Genomic DNA, 18,201 nt, shown 5'->3' with positions numbered 1-18,201 from the left:
ACAGAATAAGAAGCAATGGTCTCAAGTTGCAGGAAGGGAAGTTTAGGTTAGATATCAGGAAGAATTTTCTCATTAGGAGGGTAGTAAAGCACTGGAACAGGTTACCCAGAGAGGTGGTAGAAGCTGCATCCTTGGGGGGTTTCAAAACCCAGCTAGACAAAGCTTTGGCTGGGATGATCTAGTCAGGGATGGTCCTGCCTTGAGCAGGGGGGTTGGATTCAATGACCGCCTGGGTCCCTTCCAACCTTTACTTTCTATGATTCAATCTCTGTTAGTGATACCCATAACCACAAAATTAAAGAACTTCTCACTCCCCCTTGAATGTGGGGTACCTTGGATTTGTCCTTCTGGATCCCCACACATTGCTGTGTTTCTGGATGTAGATAGGATTGAAAATGGAAGAGGGGCTAGTTTTTGGATCCCATAGGAACACCTGACAACTTCAGTTCTATGGTGTTTGGACTGAGACCATACTAGAAAAGTCAGTGCAATTTGGGATTAAAAAAATCCAAACTTTAATCCATGTTCTGAACCATACTCCAAACCCTAACAAAAAAAAAAAAAAAAAAAATCTAATTTGAGACTTTCAGCTCATGCAAACTGGTGAAGCTACAGGGAGGTTAATGAAGTTGCAATGGTCTGAGGGTCTGGCCTGAACACTAGATCTGAATCCAAACACCTTTTTTTCAAAACCATCCTTTCCCTACACGGTATATTCCATTACACTTAAACAGTGTTTTAGGAGACTTGTTTAATAGGGATGACTCTTGGGTAACAGAGGAGGTAATATTTCCATGCAGGTAATAAAAGAACATGAATATTCATGGCATATGAGTGACAGTTCTCATCCCCAAGAGACACTGGGAACCTGTTCTGAGCTACCAAAGAGGAAGGAGCTCAGTGATATAAAAGGACACCACCACTTACCTTTGTGAATGGCAAAGTCGCTGCCGAAAGCTAATGCCCCCACCACAAGTCCGACTGCACTCATGCCATTCTCCCCAGCTCCCCCAGACATCACTCTGCCGCTTCACCTTGCGGGTCTGTAAAAACCAAAGATATTTGAATGAATAAGGTGACACAGGACAAAAACAGTGATGAGTATGAACCAGGAAACCAACCTATTCCAAACCAAGTAAAGATGTCACCATTCCCTTTTCCTAGATAATAGTTAGAAAGGAAAAAAAGGACAAAAAGTCAAGAAATAAAAGCCTTTGAGTACTAGCCTCTTGTCTCCAAGTAGGAGAGCAGCTGCTAAACATCTCCAGCTCTAGACTCTGTCTCATCCACCCAGCTGCTTCCTAGAAAGAGTTCTAGCTTCTTGTGTTTTTACTGCTGCCCAACAAGCCTCTAAATCAGTAATTCTTGACCAGGGTGCCAAGAGAGCCTTTTAAGGGTGCTGCAGGATGCCTACAATATTAGCAGTCTAAGGTGTGGAGACACCTACACACGATTCACAAGATGAACCCCGAGATTTCAAATAGGAATCCAGAGTGCCATAGACAGACTGACCTGCTGTGGTCTTTCTGAGTTCTTTGCAACAGAAGAAGTGTTCTATTGCCAGTATTTTTCTGTAGGTAAAAAAACAAGTGAAAGCTAAGAGCTGGCTTTTTCCTAGGGGTCCCTTGACTCTAAGGAGGAGTGCCCTGGGTCTAACAAGGTTGAGAACCATGGCTCTAAATGGAGAGTACTCCTTCCCAGAGTAGGCAGGAAGACAAAGCAGATACTTGTAGTACAAGCACAAGATACTTGTAGCAGCTGCAATGCTTGGAAAATGCTGCCCCAGAACCATATAAGTTATCATTAGGGATCTTGGTTTGGTCCGTTTAAAAATCACAAACTCTCTAATAAAAAAAAAACAAAACAAATTCTGATGAAAACCCCCAAAAATCTATGATGAAAATGAAATACTACTAATATACATGTATCAATTGAACACAATGTTTTATCAATATATTTACAATTTTAAGGCAATATGGAAGCCTACCAGAGCCTCAATCACCATAATAAAATAAATTCTAAGTATCTATACATTTTGGTATTTGATTTTGGGTTTTTTATCATGGGAAATCAGAGCTCACCCTGCCTCCTTCACTCACCAGGATGCAGGTCCAGGCCCTTCACTCCCAAGCCACAGCCCCCCAGCCTTGCTGGTCTCCCTCACTCCCCAGCCACAGCCTCCCCAACCCCTCAGCCCTGCTGGAGAGGGGCCCCAGCTGCCAGGGCTACAGGGCCAGGGACCCAGGTCTACAGTCCCCCGCCCTTTGCAGCAGCACCCAAGCCCTGGCTGCCATCTATGGGAGGCAGCAACTGCTGTGGTGGAGTGGAGCTCGGAGCCCAACTCCCCCTCCGCTATGGGTGGTATGGCTAGAGTGGAGCCTACGGTGTGGGCGAAGGTGGGCTGCCTGCTGTGGGCTTGGGCTCCCCATCCTGCTGCCATCACCCTGGGGCCACTATGGCCCAGTGGGTGGGATCTGGCATGGTAGGACAGAGCAAGGTCAGGCAGTGAAACTCACTGCTGCTGCTGGGAGCTCTGTACCACCCTGACGAGGTGCCCCTGCCTGCCCGGCAGCAATGAGGGGCACAACTCTGTGCTGCCACCCCCACTGCTACTGGGAGGGCAAGGAGTGCTTAGCCAGGGCAGCATGGGGCTTGCAGCAGCAAGGAGCTTCTCTGTCTGGCCCTGCTCTGGCCCGGTCCCACCCACTGGGCTGCAGAGGCCCTGGGGGGAGGGCAGAAGGGCAGGGACCCCCAGCCCACATCAGGCAGCCCACCCCCACCTCAAATCTGGGGGACATGTGCCCCCTCTCCCACCTAACAGGAGTGCATGCAGCAGCAGGGAGCCAGCGCTCAACCTCCAGATGAGCTGCCTGCAGCTCCATCCCATCGGGGCAACACATAGTGGGTGCACGTGCACCCCCTGAACATGGCAGTTCACCTCCTACAAAAAGTCCTACAGTGGCATCTGTAGGTGGTCTGCAGGTGGTTGCCCACCCCTAGTTAGCACTCGCCACCTCACCCCACCAACAGTGCTGGGGGCAGCTGTGAGAGCTCCCCTGCTTACCACCACCAGTCCTGCTGCCACTGCTGTGCCCCCGCAACCACTGGGGCAGGTGTTGTTCATGCATCCCACTCCCTGCCAGGGCCCTGCAGCTGCACATTCTGGCCCTGGTCCCCAAGCCCCATGCATGCCCCCAGCTGGGCAGCAGCCCCAGCCCTGCCCAACTCACTCTTTCCCTCCCTATGGGGGTCTCAACCCCCCTTGTGTCCCCAGACCTACCTGCAGGAGTTGCTCTCCAGGCTGCCTGGTGGCCATGTGCATGTGTGAGCACACACATGCTCATGGTGTCCCCTGCCTGACAGCCTTCATCCCACTCCCCCGCCCCCTGTAGGCTGGAACTCTGCCAGCCTGCAGAGAGCTCTTTGCAAAAGTGGAAAATCCACATTTCTCCATTAAAATGAAAAATCCATGCTTTTCTGATTAAAAGGGAAAATCTGTGTTTTTTTCTGTTTTTCTACAGGAAATGGAAAACCCAGATCCCTGGTTACCATACCTGGAGGCTGCCTGGTCTGTTGCAGTTGGTGTGATCTGCACACAGAAAGACGCGGAGCTTTAAGGGTATGACAGTTCTGAGAAGGAACAGTGCTTGTGAATATGCAGGAAGATTAATTTCTATGACATGAACTAGAAAGAAAGGAGGCAAAAAAAAAAAGAAAAACTAATGTTTTGTGGGGAGTCCTGAGGCAACGCTACAGTCTGGATTTGGAGCAGCAACTGGAAGGGAGAGCTGGTGTTGTCTGCACACAACTGCACAAAGGGCTGTTTATTTGCATTTTCTTTAGTTAGAAGGGGCTGCATGTGCAGCTTGGGCAGGAAGCCAGTGTTGCCAATCAGGGGACAATGAAGCAGAGACAGAGGTATAAGAGCCTGCTGCTCACAGCGACATTCCTCCTCAGGGTCCAAATCTGGAGTTGCTTCCAAGCTGTGCTCAGGTAGAAAGTTCTCTACAAAAGATCTCTACAAATTTAGAAAAACCACAGCAGCTTTACAACGAAAGTATGCATATGCTATTTGCTTCATAAATTAACTTTCCTTTTACCCAGTCTCTCCTGCCCTTTGCACTCCAAGAAAGCACTGCTGCTGAAAAAACAGATACCACCACCTGGCATCCTTGCGCATGAGTAACTTTCACTGCAACCTTATCATGTTGTGTTGCCTCCTGGGTTTGGTCAGACTAGGTCTGATAAGGATGCCTGAGATCTACATTTCCGCCACTGCTGAAAGAACAGCTATGTCCCTCCTCCTTCATCTTTATCTCTGCAATCATACTCATGGATTGTTTCGCTGCAGCATTGCCATCAGTTCTTCCTGCCCATTACCCACACTCTCCTAGTAATCATATGGAAGCAGCTGCAGGAGTTGTTGCTTCTCCTTTACCATCCTGTTCAATTTTTAGATATTAAATGCATCCAACTCCTTTTCACTGCAACTTCCTGGTAATTATCCCTTGGTGCTGGCCATCTCATGTCATCTTTCCCCCAGTTCTCTCCGCTAACCCATTCTCTGAGTTTCAGACCCTTCCATATAATTTCCATCCTCTAGCCAACATTTCCACAGCCAGAACATCACAGCTGGTGCATAGGACCTCAAGTTGACCTCCTTTTTATCATTCTCTCTCTCTCATTCATCTTTTCTTTTGGGTTGAAACAAACACTCTAAGCCAATTGATACATGTTGACTTCCTCCATTCAAGTCCCCCATTCAGAACACAACAAACTCAAGGGGAACAGATGATCAGACTGTCAAGTGGGGCAGGAGTAAGCAGCCAGCCATCTGCTGCTCTGGGCAAGTCAACATCTTGTAGTGATTGTTGTAACTGATGTTTCACATCCCACCTGAGGCCCGGGTCATTCCTATTTACACCTTTCTTTGAAGTCCCTTTTACAGAACATTTCTTGTCCAGAACATTCTGCATTATTCCACATCACAGGGTAGCTTCAGAGCACAAGGCACTTGGCAGCTGGAGGTTATAGCAATGCACTCCCCATATAGCTGCACAGCTTGTCCCTCTTAAGTTCTAGACATTAAGGTAACTCTTGGAGTGGGGGAAAACTTAGCACAAAGCATGGATGCCATTACCCAAACAACGAGGCAATAGTTGTTTCTCTCCCCCGCCCCCATTCTCTTCTACCCCACCGTTTAAGGAGCAAGTCCATCTGTGGAGTTCTGGGCTTCTCTGAAAGCTCTTGTCCTTTTAAAGTGTTCCCTCAGCCCTCTAACCCTCTCCTCTCTAATGGTATCATTCCCTGTCTCCTCCCATTTCCCCTTTTCTATACCCAGATGGATGAAACAGGCAACTCTGGTGCTTTGCAGCATTTCTCCTCTCTACCAGCTGGCTGATTCAGAAGCAGCATTAATTCACTCCAGAAACAAAGAATCTTTCAGTCAGCAGAAAGAAGAAAACTTGTAGTTAAAATCCTGAGGAGGGGTATTTGAAAGTCAGATTAATTGGAAAGGGATGGGAAAAGAAAGGCAGTAGCTGCCCACTCCCTCTCCCTGGCCCCCCTGCCCTCCCTTGACACACGCCCCCATGTGATAAATATTCAAGCATCTCTACTATAAACGTATCATTATTCTTTATTTCCTCATCTATAAAGCAAGATCCACAGGGACTCCTTACATGGTGAGGTTTATGCATCTGCAGAGCCTAGAAACAACTACCTTCTCATCATCATTTCATGGAGACAGAGGCCAAAAGCAGTATCTCAGCAAAAAAGCAGCCCTTTCAAGGCAGGATAGTGTCAGGGGAATTTCTTATTCAGGCCTCAACTCCTACATACGAGTACTATACATAATTTTACATTATCTGGTCAGATTGCTTGTACAGACAAGCATAAATATAAATGTTCAGACCTATAAAATACATATAAAGAAATACAAAATCTATTATTATACAATCTTGTAATGAGTGGTTTCCAGATGCCATGATCCAGCGTCTGTCTCAAGAGACTTTGTTCGCTTTGCTCAGATCTGGTAGGCTTCCAGCTAATGTCAGCCAATATGACTAAACCCCTATCCCTGCTGGACCCTGGAACCAAATTGATAACATTGATTGTTATCACAGTATCACCCTGCTTCCTGCTTAATTTTCCTGCTTCCAGCACACCCCCACTCCCACTAATTTGCAGTGGGTGCTTGTTTTCATGCGTCAGTAAAAGCAAGACAAGGCCCAGAACTGCCTTGTCTGACACATGAAGGTATTAGAAACACAAGCTGTGATCAGATGTCCTAACAGAGCAGATAACATTTGGACAGAGTGGTGAAAGACAAACAGGAACGTATATCCCCTTGTCAATGACCCCCTCTAATTGGCGGATACCCTGTACTTCAAATGCAGGGAGAGTCTTGAGGGGTAAGAAACCAAGAAGAATGGAATTCAGGCAGGATGTCACCTCAGTGATCAGTGTTGCTACGTGGGTTGCTGCGCCCTAAATCAACTAGAGCTCTTTAAGCTCAGTGGTTTTGTTTCTAGATAGTGTCTCACTTTTGTGGCTCCTACAGAAGCTGGGCTTTTGCCAGCCAATTTGTGGCATCTTCTGTTTATAATGACATTCAATGTAATTAATTAGTGTAAAAGTGATGCCTGCGTAAGCTTGAAGGCAAGATATCTGAGAATAATTCCAATATACAGCTCTTGAAGGAGTCTGCCAAACAACTGGGATACAAACAGAAGAATTCCTGGAACAAAACAGCACGGGGAGAAGATCCGAAGGATAACTAAAAAAAGATAGAAAATGTTGGCAGTATCTACATGCTGCTGAAGACGACTCTTGGTGGACTTTCCAATTAATAGCTTAAGAGGATGAAATAGACGAATAAGTAAAGAGAGAGAACTGTATTCCAAGAAGAGGCAGTGCAAGCAAATACCAGGCCTTCTTCTTTCTTACAGGAAGAATGGTGATCAGTGAAGTTCAAATAACCAAGTTCAGATTAGTGGCCCAGCAGACATTTTCAGAAGTGACCGGGTGTAGGTCTGAGATGCCACTGACATATCAAAGCGAGCACCCATTTACACCATGGTCCACAAGCTGTGACTGCTATTTTCAGTCACTGTGTGCATTGTTTTTCATCTTCTTGAGAGGGAAGAGAGAGTCACTTCCACCACATAATGTTCCAAAACAATCCCATGTGAACCACTGCTTCTGGATTGGGTTGAGCCCTCACAGTTCTTTTGTGGGGTCAATAATCAGGCATGTGCTTGGGACCTTATATTTTTCATAGATTTCATAGACATTAGGGACCTCAGAAGATCATCGAGTCCAGCCCCCCGCCCCAGAGGCAGGAAGTCAGCTGGAGTCATATGATCCCATCAAGATAAGCATCCAATTTTCTCTTGAAGGCGTTCAAAGTAGGTGCTTGAACCACCTCCAATGGCAGGCTATTCCAGACCTTGGGGGCTTGGACAGTAAAGAAATTATTCCTTATGTCCAGCCTGAAATGGTCTTGCAGGAGTTTATAACCATTAGACCTTGTCATCCCTTGGGGCACTCTGGTGAACAAACGTTCCCCCAGAGCCTGGTGGACACCCCGATAAACTCATAGGTGGCCATCAGATCACGCCTGAGCCTACGCTTTTCCAGGCTGAAGAGTCCCATAGCTCTCAGCCTGTCGTTGTAAGGTCTGTTTCCCTGACTTCTGATCATGCGCGTGGCTCTTCTCTAGACTCTCTCAAGCTTCTCCACATCCTTTTTGAATTGTGGAGACCAAAACTGGATGCAATACTTTGTAACAGACTTGATTTTTTTCCAGGGAACCTCATGATTGCATGAAGATACATTAAGAGTTTGGATGGCATAATTTCAGTTTTTTCTTCATAAGGTTCTTAATGTCCCATGAAACAGTAAGTTCCTGTTGATCATGGTTGGATGGTCCTCACAAGCTATATGGGTGTCCCTAAAGAATCTGGGGGGGGCGGTATGTGCACCAGAGCGGGCATCCATTGAACAAGTGATAATTTTAATGTTCCAATTATGTTCCTTATCCCAGCATTAAGCTGAAAAAAATATGGTCTGATGTTGCCTGTCTACAGACTGATGTGTAACATTCAGTAGTCTAGTAGACCAGTGCTCAAGTCACTGCTTGAAGCATTTGTACACTGGCACCTCATGTTGTGCATGAGTTTTCAGATGAGACCAGTCTTTAAAAGGCCTTAATGGTCAAGTAAGCTTTAAAAGTCAAGCTTCTGTCCAAGGTTACACCCAAGTTCTTTGAATAGGGTGCATTTCTGGGGGACTCTTGACTGTGCAATTTGACCTCAAGTGGTTCCTTGGCAGCTTTGTTTTTTAGGGAAAAGACTGTCAACCAGGGATTTGGAAGCTTTGGGTAGGGCTCTCAAAGGCAGAATACTTTCGCTATTATCTTGAGATAAGTGGTGAGGGTGTTGCTGGTGATAATGAGGCCTTTCCTTGTACTGCAAGGCTGAAATGACCAGCACAAATGAACTTAAGGAAACCTGTATCCACTAAGTCACTAAAATAGATGTGGAACAATGAAGAAGCCACTTCACATCTCCAAAACAGACCAAGATTAATGATCCTTGCTTTGATGATCTGCCCATTCAAGAGACATTGTATTTACAATTGCTCTACATTGTGGCCAGGCATTATGAAATGCTATATTAGTTGATGACCCTTGATGCCCTGAGCATTAGCATGTTGTACCATGGTGTAAGTGGCAGATAGATTTATCAGAGACATTCCGGTTTTTAAATTCTGTCAGAAGCTAGACTTGGTCCAATCAACAACACCTTCATCACTATAACTATGTCACAACCTGAAACCAGCCTGGATCCTCAAATACATCGTCTCAGATACAGGGGTGAAAAGGCCCCTAAAATCCCCTTCATTAACTTAAAGTCATGGAGCAGAGAGATGTTGAGCGTGACAAGACAATCTTCACATATTGCTCCTGTTCCATTTATTACTTAGCCTAACAAATATCATCAAAAGGTTACTGAATGTTAACAAATCAGCCCCCATTATGATTATCAAAGCGACTATTTTTAGATACCAGGCACAAAATTCCCACTGGAAAAAAAGGCGCTGTAAGTACAGTATCACTTTATGGTTAAGAAAGCACTTCCGTTCTAAACCTTACTTTTCAAGGCCTGTCCTGAAGTCATTTGAAGGCAGTGAAAAGGTTCCCATTAGCTGGGAAATGCTTTGGATACAAATGCTCTGGATCAAATCCAAGTTTTCCAAAGTACTGAACTTAGGACTGATTTTAATCGGTTCTACTTTTAAGCTTCTTTGGCAATTTCTCTTGAAATTCCTTTCTTGGAAAAACTCCTTAAAAAGATGGTACGAGTCAAAATTCACATTGCTGACATTCACTGAATCCAATAATCCAATTACTATACTCCATTCTAGTCTGAAACAGATTTTGCTGGCTTGTGTACATAAGCTTATTACCAGCACAGAGGCTGAAAAGTGCCCCTGTGTTGAAGTGCTGGCTGCAAGAGTCCGCACAAAGTGAGGACCACTGACTTCAGTGATAGGAGTAATATAGTTCCCTAATTGTCACTATCAGATAATGAATGTTGAACATCTGTAACATAAAAATATAATCATTGCCAAGGCCTACTATCATACACCATGACATAGTGTTTGTGGTTAACTTTACTTCACATTTCCCAGGAAACTCTGCATGCTGCTGTTTGATAAGTCTCTTATCTGGGGTTTGCCAACAGTTCTTTGTATGAAGTTTATCTCTGTATCTATATACACTAGAGTTCTACTCAAGAGAAAAAGTTCCCATTTGGCCATCGTTAAGGTATCTAATTATGAGCAGAAAAAATGTATTAATATTTTTAAATGTTCTTATCTTTCAGTTTTGCTCTCAGTTTATTTCATAATAGTTTTGTTGTGCAAATCCATTCCTGACCAGCAGGGAATCCTCAAAAAGAAGAAATGAGACTCTGCTAAGTTTCAATAACTATTCATTGAGAAATAATAAAGTTATCAATAAGAAAAAAATGCTATACTGGACACATCTCCAAAATGGGAAGTTTATGTCCTTGGGGCAAAGACCATGGTTTCCTTCTTTGTACTTAGAGTACTTAGAAAGCACTTGGCATGTTTTGGGAAGTGCAGTGATCTAAGGAGTAATAATAATCTGCATGTTATTTTCCTGAATGACTGAGTGGCTCAGTCCTTCAAGATGCTAAGCATTTGGTCTTTAATGATTTATAGGAAGGGCTGGCTGCTCAGGCCTACGCCATAAATATACAACAAGTGCAATTATCCAAATATATTCATAGTTTTATCTGGGAAATATAACTCACTGTACCATTAACTTAAAACAAACAAACGAAAAATAAAATGAATCTGTACCATCTAAAAGATAACGAAAGAAAAACGACCACCCTCTGCACAGAGGGAAATTAATCATTTCTGGTATTTCATCTTAACTTCTTATTGATCTTGCCTCTGAGGCATGGCTTGCTTATAAGGAGCTTTGAAGTTGAAATGTGCTAAGTATTATTATTTTGAATAATAAATAAGCCATTAAAGAAATGCATTGGAGCAAAGCAGGAACAATTAGGGAAAAATAGAGAGAAGACTTAAAGGAAGAAATGAATCACAACATGGCACAGAAGAGCACCATATGAAAGAAGAGAACATTAAGATATTAATTTTGGAGGTAGGGATGCCAATGACAGGACTTGTCTCTACATCCATACATATTGGGCAGGATTTCTACAAGATCTCAAACCACCCTCCCATTTTGGGAACACTTACAGTTTACTGTGGGGGAAAATGCAAGTAGAAGGATATCATTCAACTACTGACTTGTACCTACAAATCACGAAAGGCCTTCACTTGAACCATGATGGAAAAGTCCTTCCATTTTCAATGGCCTGTCATGGTGGGTAACTGCATGGTATGTAACACTTTCGCAATGTGGCCCAAAAGGAAGTGAAGGTGCAAACACTGTAGAGTGCAGTTATTTCCAGGTACAAAATTACACTTGCAGAAGTGAAAAGCAGGGAAGTCTTGGCTGAAAATCAGGCATGCAAATTCTAAAGTATAAGGAATAAAATTGCCATTGCCAAGAAGGAAGCATTTTAATATGCCAGATGTTCAAAGGGTGAAAATCCCTGTCCTTCTGCACATGAGGAAAATCTACTCTGAATTGCCAATAGTGTCACTATCTGCATTAGTGATATGGAAAGCATGGTGTGGAAAGGAGTTGGACATTTCACACCATCTTACTTTACCTTAAACAGTATTCAGATTTAGGCATTGACATAAATGCCTAAATTCTAACCCATGCTCTTACTATCACTGGTCCCAATTTAATGTATAAGTGGTCAAAAGTATTGCATACAATGAGGATGATTTTAAATTCTACTCCTGCTGTGTCCCTCTGCCTTGCCAAATCCAACACCTGGCATGTAAACTTTGGTGGAGGAACTGTTATCTTTATATCCCTCATCTGAATAACCACAAGCACAATGAGACACTCCTCAGTTGCAGTTCCTAGGCACTGTTGTAATAACAGTAACAGAGGCAGTGCTGGTAGCTTGCTTAGGCTCCTCCTGGGATCCTTCTATGGGCTCTTCAGTGCCTTTTCAGCTTGGGAGGAGAGAGAAAGACTGCAAGTTCTGCCTGGTACCAGCTTCTCCATGTTCTGCCTTGCAAAACAGAGAGACAGTATCTGAAGCAGCAGGTCCCACTGGGGCTGGAGCATAAGGAGAGACCCACAGCAGCCAGCTGGTCCTGAAGGCAGGAGTCTATCTGCACTTCCCACCTCCCGCAGGGCTGCCTGCATATATTGCAGGTGGCAGTTTTATCTAATGCTCATTCTGGCCATGTATATCAGACAGCCAGGTTAAGACATTATTCTCAAGGGTCCCTTGCAATGATCACCCTCCTGGCACCTTTTCCATTTAACAGTTACCTCCTGCTTTCCCTGGCCAAGCACTGGTACAGTAAAAGAAACAAGTCCAACTACTCCCAGCTAAAAGCAGAGATACAAAGCAGGAAAAGATGAAGAATAGTAGCCAGTGGGAAATAATTTTCAATTACATTATGTTAAGGGAATTCAGCTTGCAAGCAGGCACACACATGTACACACACACACACACACACCCCTGCCTGCAGCTCACACCATCTCTATTGCTGTATTTGCATTATTGTTACAGTTCTTCATTGTTTCCAGTCCCATACTCCCCTGCTCCAGTTAAGTGGAAAGCACTAACATGTTCAGGCAATGTTAGCCCAAGAAGGCAGTCTCAGTCAGCCCTGAAAGATGCATGCTGTCTGCCTGAGTATTGCCTGGAATTTCCCCTACCACTCAAAGGTACTGGGGTGACTTCAGTAGCCAACAGACCACACTTTGTCACAGGGAGCTCAGTGGGTTTGTAACACGGTCACATCTCAGCCCCCTTGGGCCCAACCTGCTTCCACCAGGATCAGTGGCCAAAACTTTCCTTGATTTCTGTATTGACAGATGCTGATCATGAATGTAACTAGTGTGACCAGCCATCCCTAACTGGGTGGGACAGTCCTGAAACGGGAACATGAAGTCCTGGGCTGCATGACCCCAGTACAGCATTTGTCCAGGATTTGTAGCGTCACGCACAGATCCAGATTTTCTGCTCACTGCAGAAAAACAGGGGAAATGGTGGGGAGCAAGACTCTTATGTGCACATGCACATTGCTAGCAACACAGTCCCAGGCAGTAGTGGAGAGCAGCTCCCCCAGTTTCCTGCAGGTAAGTCTATGGGGGAGGCAGATTGAGGCCCTCACAGTGAGGGAGGGAGTGGGGCAGGGTTGGTGGGTGGGACTGGGGGTGCTACCCAGCTGAGACAGTGCAGAGAGCCCAGGGCAGGAATGTGTGGCTGCAGGACCCAGCTGGGGAATTTGCTGGAGCCACAGGTGGCTTGAACTAGGGGCAGGGAGAGGAAGCTCCCCTGTGCTGTGTGCAATGCAGGAGGGAGGGCAGATTTCAGGAGAGGATGTGAGCTTGGAGCTCCCTGCCCTGCTGTCCTGCCTCTGAGAGCCTTGTGCCAGGCACATCACCATGGGAGGCACCCCCTGCCCACCTGGTGGCAGCAGCACAAAGTTGTGCCCCTTGTTGCTCCTGAGCGGGAAAGGGGTGCCTTGCCATGGTGACGTGGCTGGCATGAGGCTCCCAGGGGCAGCAGGGTGGCGAGCCCTGAACCTGCAGCGGGCAGTCTGCATCCACCTCCACCCCAACCCCCCACAGGCTCTACTCAGCTCTGCTCCGGCTATGCCGCCTTCCAATTTGGAAACGGTGGTCATCCTAAATGTAACCTAAGATCAGTTACATGTAACGTAAGTCTAAATCAGCTGAATTTTCCAGAACATTCAGAGGTACTTAAAGAGTGGAGCTAATCCACAACTCTATATGCATCCTCCTCCCCATGCTGCCGAGCTACTTTGCCACAAGGCCTTCTGTTGTGAGCCTGCCACTGACCCATTCAGCTGAGAAATCGTAGCAATCAGCACTCAGGGGGCAGAGCAGGACTTACAGGATCAATTCCAGGAACTGTGGTAGAAGGTAGGGGAATGATTCTGGTTAATTTAAGTATTCATGACAACACAAGAAACAAGGATAGCACCGGCTTCTCTCATACAGATCTTCCAGTGCACTCCCAATGGGCCTATGTCTTAAACCCCTACATAGGCCCCTACTCATGGACTACTTTGCTGACTCAAATGCCCCTTCTGCAGCAGCCCTCAGATTCCCTGCATAGCTCTGCAGGTTAATATCAAGCCCAATCTGTCAATACTTCTACTGCTCTTCTGGCTCCCCTGGCAATTTTGTCAACATACCCGAGTCCTGACCTGTAGAAGCCCTCATCTTCCATGCCTGAATTAATTCCACCAAAGACTGGCAAATGACATAGTAATATTAATTTAAACAAGGTAGAGGCTGATGAATGTCACCTGTGGCAAATGTTAAATATGAAAACAAATTCCAAGAGGCGAAATATGGTTAATCACATAGCAGTAAAAATGGGTTTAGCTTTGAGGAGAGTCTGGCTAGCACCGCAGGACAAATATGGGAAGATGTTGATTTATTTTCTGATTTAGCTTTCCAACAAGCTCTCTCCCTTCAAAAGGAGTAATCTTGTGGCACCTACTAGGAAATAGCTTAATCTTGGGTATGGACACACACATGGCCAGAGGGGGGAGCAGATGGCGCAGTGCCTCATCACATATAACACAACGCATATTTTTCTCCAGTTAAAAAGAAACTAGATTTAGTAATAAGCTAGGGACTATATTATTCAGTTCAAGATTGAAGGAAAAACAAGTAATTTTATTGGAATATGCATTAATTTGCTATATCATATATCAGCTATAGAAATGCAACAAAACTGGACCAAAATAATCAAAAGATGTTGTTTCATTAGTCCTGTAGTCATTAGATTCATAAATCAAAATCTAGCCTTCTTAAGCATCTTGACAATGCATCTAATGCTTCACTGAAAGTTATTTTCATGCCTGAGGTACCATTCACATGAGCTAAAATTTCCACATTTGAGTTATAAGATTTACTATAACATAAGATGACCCTGAAGTTAAGATGACCCCCCAATGATTAGATTCTATACATGGAAAATGTATAAATTTGTTATAATTTTCCATGTATAGAATCTAACTATTGGAGAGTAGTCTTTAATTCATTCCCCTCCACCAAAGCAGGGGGGCAGGTGGTGTAGGGAGGTCAAGCAGCTTGCCCCTTGCTTGTGCCTGTCCCTCTAACACCTCTGCCCCTGCCCTGTTTCCCCCACTGCAGCCTCAGACCCCTCCTTTTCCCTTTGCCTCTGCCCCCCACCCCTCTCCCCCAGCCTCTGCTTCCCACTTCCTCCTACCCCCTCAGCCTCTGTTCTCTGCTCCAGCTGCAACCTCACCCTTGCTCCATGCCAACAGACTCCATCCCCATTCTAGCTTGGGGCATGGGGCACTGAGTGAGCCCAGCCTCAGCCCAGCCCCCATAGCAGCCACGTAGGCTATGCACTATTGCTGTGGGCCAATCCGGGGCCCTGCTCAGTGCCTAGGCTGTAGTGCAATGGAGCCTGCCAGTGTAGAGCAAGGGTTGAGGGGAGGATGGGGGGAAAGCAGGGAGTAGAGGCTGGGTGGAGGGTGGGAAGTAACTGCCACTTGAACATCAACACAGTGGAAGCAATTAATCCACCACAAAAGCAAGCCCCGTTGGCACTCTCAGCCACACCAAAGCTAGAGGTCTTGAGAACAGCAATGGGGGGGATGACTTAGGGCAGCCTTATTGGGCCCTTTCTGGGCTTGGCACATGGAGTGTAGGAGCAGGGAGCCCGAGTGTGCCTCTTGGAGGTGCTTTTCCAGAGGACTGTGGAAGCAGTGTTGATACACCCTTGGAGTACAATGGTCAGCAGGGTTGCATTCATTCAAACAAGGTTGAAAAGTGACTTGTTCATAGATTCATAGATTGGTAGGGGCTAGAAGGGACCTCACAGATCATCGGGTCCAGCCACCCTGCACTAGGCAGGAAGACAACTGGGGTCAATGACCCCAGCGAGGTGACTGTCCAGTCTCCTCTTTAAAACCTCCAGGGTAGGTGACTGCATCACCACTGGAGGGAGTTCATTTCAGTCAGGACACTCTGACTGTAAAGGAGTTTTTCCTGGTATTAAGCCTGAAGTGGCCTTCCAGGAGTTTGGGATATAAATCCATTGGTCTTGGTCTTCCCACTGAGCTCCTGATGCTCTCCTCTGATGTAGTGGTAAGCTGCTATCAAGTCTTCTCTCAACCTTCTCTTCTTTAGGCTAAAAAGGCCCAGGTCCCTCACCCTTTCCTCATATGGCTTGTCTTGCAAGTCCCTGATCATACAGGTGGCTCTTCTTTGGACCCTCTCAAGTTTTTCCACGTCCTTATCAAAGTGCGGCACCCAGAACTGGATGCAGTACTCCAATTGCGGTCTCACCAGAGCTGACTACAGCAGGAGCATCACTTCCTTAGTTTTACAGGAGATGCATCAATTGATGCATGCCAGCATGTTGTTTGCCCTGCTGGGCACCGCATTACACTGACGGCTCATGTTCACGTGATGGTCAGTCATTACCACCTTTCAGCTGTGGTGCAAGTCAGGCTGTCACCTCCAAGCCTGTATGTATGTTGAGGGTTATTTGTCCCCAGATGGAGCACCTTACACTTGGAAGTGTTAAACTTCATCTGGTTCTGGTCTGCCCAACTCCCTAGCCTGTCCAGGTCCGCCTGTATCAGCAACCTATCTTCTGGCATGGCCACACTGCCCCACTGTCCTTCTGCAAATGCTGATGCCTCACTTCACTGGGTTCTCTTTACCTGTAGCTTGCTTGAGGGTGAAACCAGAACAAGTGGGCCTGTCTAGGCAGCAAGGGCTACTCTAGTCCTCCCTTCCGAAAGAATCACAGAGTCCCAGTTCTTTAGGTACAATAGCTTAGACTGAGTCTGTTCAGCCTGCACAAAATTTAAATGCACCTTGCAGTTCAGTTATTTAAAAATTCTCACTGATCTCTGGAGAGGATAGCGTCACAAATGGCAGGCAGGCAGGAGGGGCATTTTTAATGCCATAACAGACAAACAGAAGTCATAACACCTCCTGGTCACCATAGGCATACCATGGCAGATGGAGCATGAAAGGAGCTAGGAATGACCTAAAGGCACAGATTGGGACTGGTGCTTCCATTCCTCTCGTGGTTCTGAAATTGCACCTCCTTGACATTTCCCCAGTGGGACAGCTTCAGTGTCCAGTGTAGGTCTCCCACAACAGAGACATTTAAAGGCCAAGCTGTAAGACTTTCTCCCCCCCTCCCCTCCCCCCGGAGTAAAGAACCGTCATTCCCATCCATTGTACATACTCTTGAAAGAAGTCACTGCCTGCAGGATACAGTCTCTAATATTAGAAAGAATCTGTCTGAAGGGTTGACCTGCAATTGACCCATATCACAGTTGCATGCAATAATGTGGTATGCTCCTTTTTTGGTAAGAGCCTTTTGCGTCTCTTCCAAGAATGCCTGGTTTAAGAGCAGGAGGAAGAGATATTGTATACCTCCAGCTAGTTATGCATTTCCTAAACTGGCTAGCGTGCATGTGCACCATTGTCCTCTACTGGATATTAGAAAGTTAAACCATGATGATCTCCCACTGTGGTCAGTCACTGTGGAGCAAAAAATTGTGACTTCTTGCTCTGCTGATGATAACACTGAGAGTTGCTGAACATCTCCCATGACTGCTTAGTCTCACGGAACTTCTGATCCCTTTTAAATTGTCAGTGTGTATACCACAGTGTGTATGGGGACATGGATCCAGGCAGGATGCAGTGGTGCAGTTGCACCTTTCTTTGATTTCTGCTCCACTCAAAGTTTAAAAACAAATACCTGGCAATGGTAGCAGAATTTTTATCCAGACAGCAGTTAGGGAGTGAATTGATTTCATGGCTCATTATACTCTACCTCAGTGGTTCCCAACCTTTTTTTCCCCATGACCCACTGCTGGAAGTGGAGTGCGGCGGCGGCCCAGGGACAGGGGAGCTCCTGGCACATGGTCCAGATTGTCTTGTGTGTGCAGCTCCACCAGCATTGCCCCTGTGACCCTCATTTGGGTCATGACCCGAGGTTGGGAACCACTGCCTGATTCCTTCTAAACCTTTCATTCCACGGGTGTTAATAACCCTTTCCTTTATAATGTTTTGATGTTCCACTAATCAAGCTTTCCTTTCTTTTTCAATTGTGCTGCCCGCTAGCTGCTTCCAGTAACTCCCATTTCACAGCCCTGCAGACTGGTTTCAACTCTAGCAAAAAACATTAACCCAGATGTGAAACTATTAACTCAGGTGAATCAATGCAAGCATGGGAATAACTTTCACTGAAGTATTGGATGCACTTTCAAGATACTCAAAAAAGCTTGATTTTTCTTTATGAAACTGAAAAAAGATGTACACTGAATGCCAATAACTATAAAACTAAAGAAACAACATCTTTTGATTATTCTTGGCCTAGTTTGTTGTGGTTTTTAATACATAATGTATGATCTAACACATTAATGTACATTCCAATGAAGCTGTATTTGTTCTTGCTTCTATCTTAAAATGAATGATATAGCCTTAGGCCACTGCCTTATTAGTAAAGCTTTTGTTTCTTTTTAACT

At 45.5% G+C, this 18,201-nt stretch overlaps 1 protein-coding gene across 8 annotated transcripts in view; it reads right to left on the bottom strand.

The window, feature by feature from the left end:
* The window catches only part of PAPLN (papilin, proteoglycan like sulfated glycoprotein), a 71,765-nt gene that overhangs the window by 39,136 nt on the left and 14,428 nt on the right, over positions 1 to 18,201 (bottom strand). For all 8 annotated transcript variants that reach the window (XM_019551218.1, XM_019551217.1, XM_019551211.1 and 5 more), the window contains exon 3: positions 928 to 1,043. In XM_019551218.1, the coding sequence (XP_019406763.1) occupies positions 928 to 1,043 (116 nt within the window). The remainder of the gene's footprint in view (positions 1 to 927; positions 1,044 to 18,201) is intronic.

This window comes from Crocodylus porosus, unplaced genomic scaffold (genome assembly GCF_001723895.1).
Source record: "Crocodylus porosus isolate Cpor-Errol unplaced genomic scaffold, CroPor_comp1, whole genome shotgun sequence".
Lineage (NCBI taxonomy): Eukaryota > Metazoa > Chordata > Crocodylia > Crocodylidae > Crocodylus > Crocodylus porosus.
The sequence above is the reverse complement of the archived record's forward strand: the minus strand, read 5'-3'. Positions and strand labels throughout refer to the sequence as shown.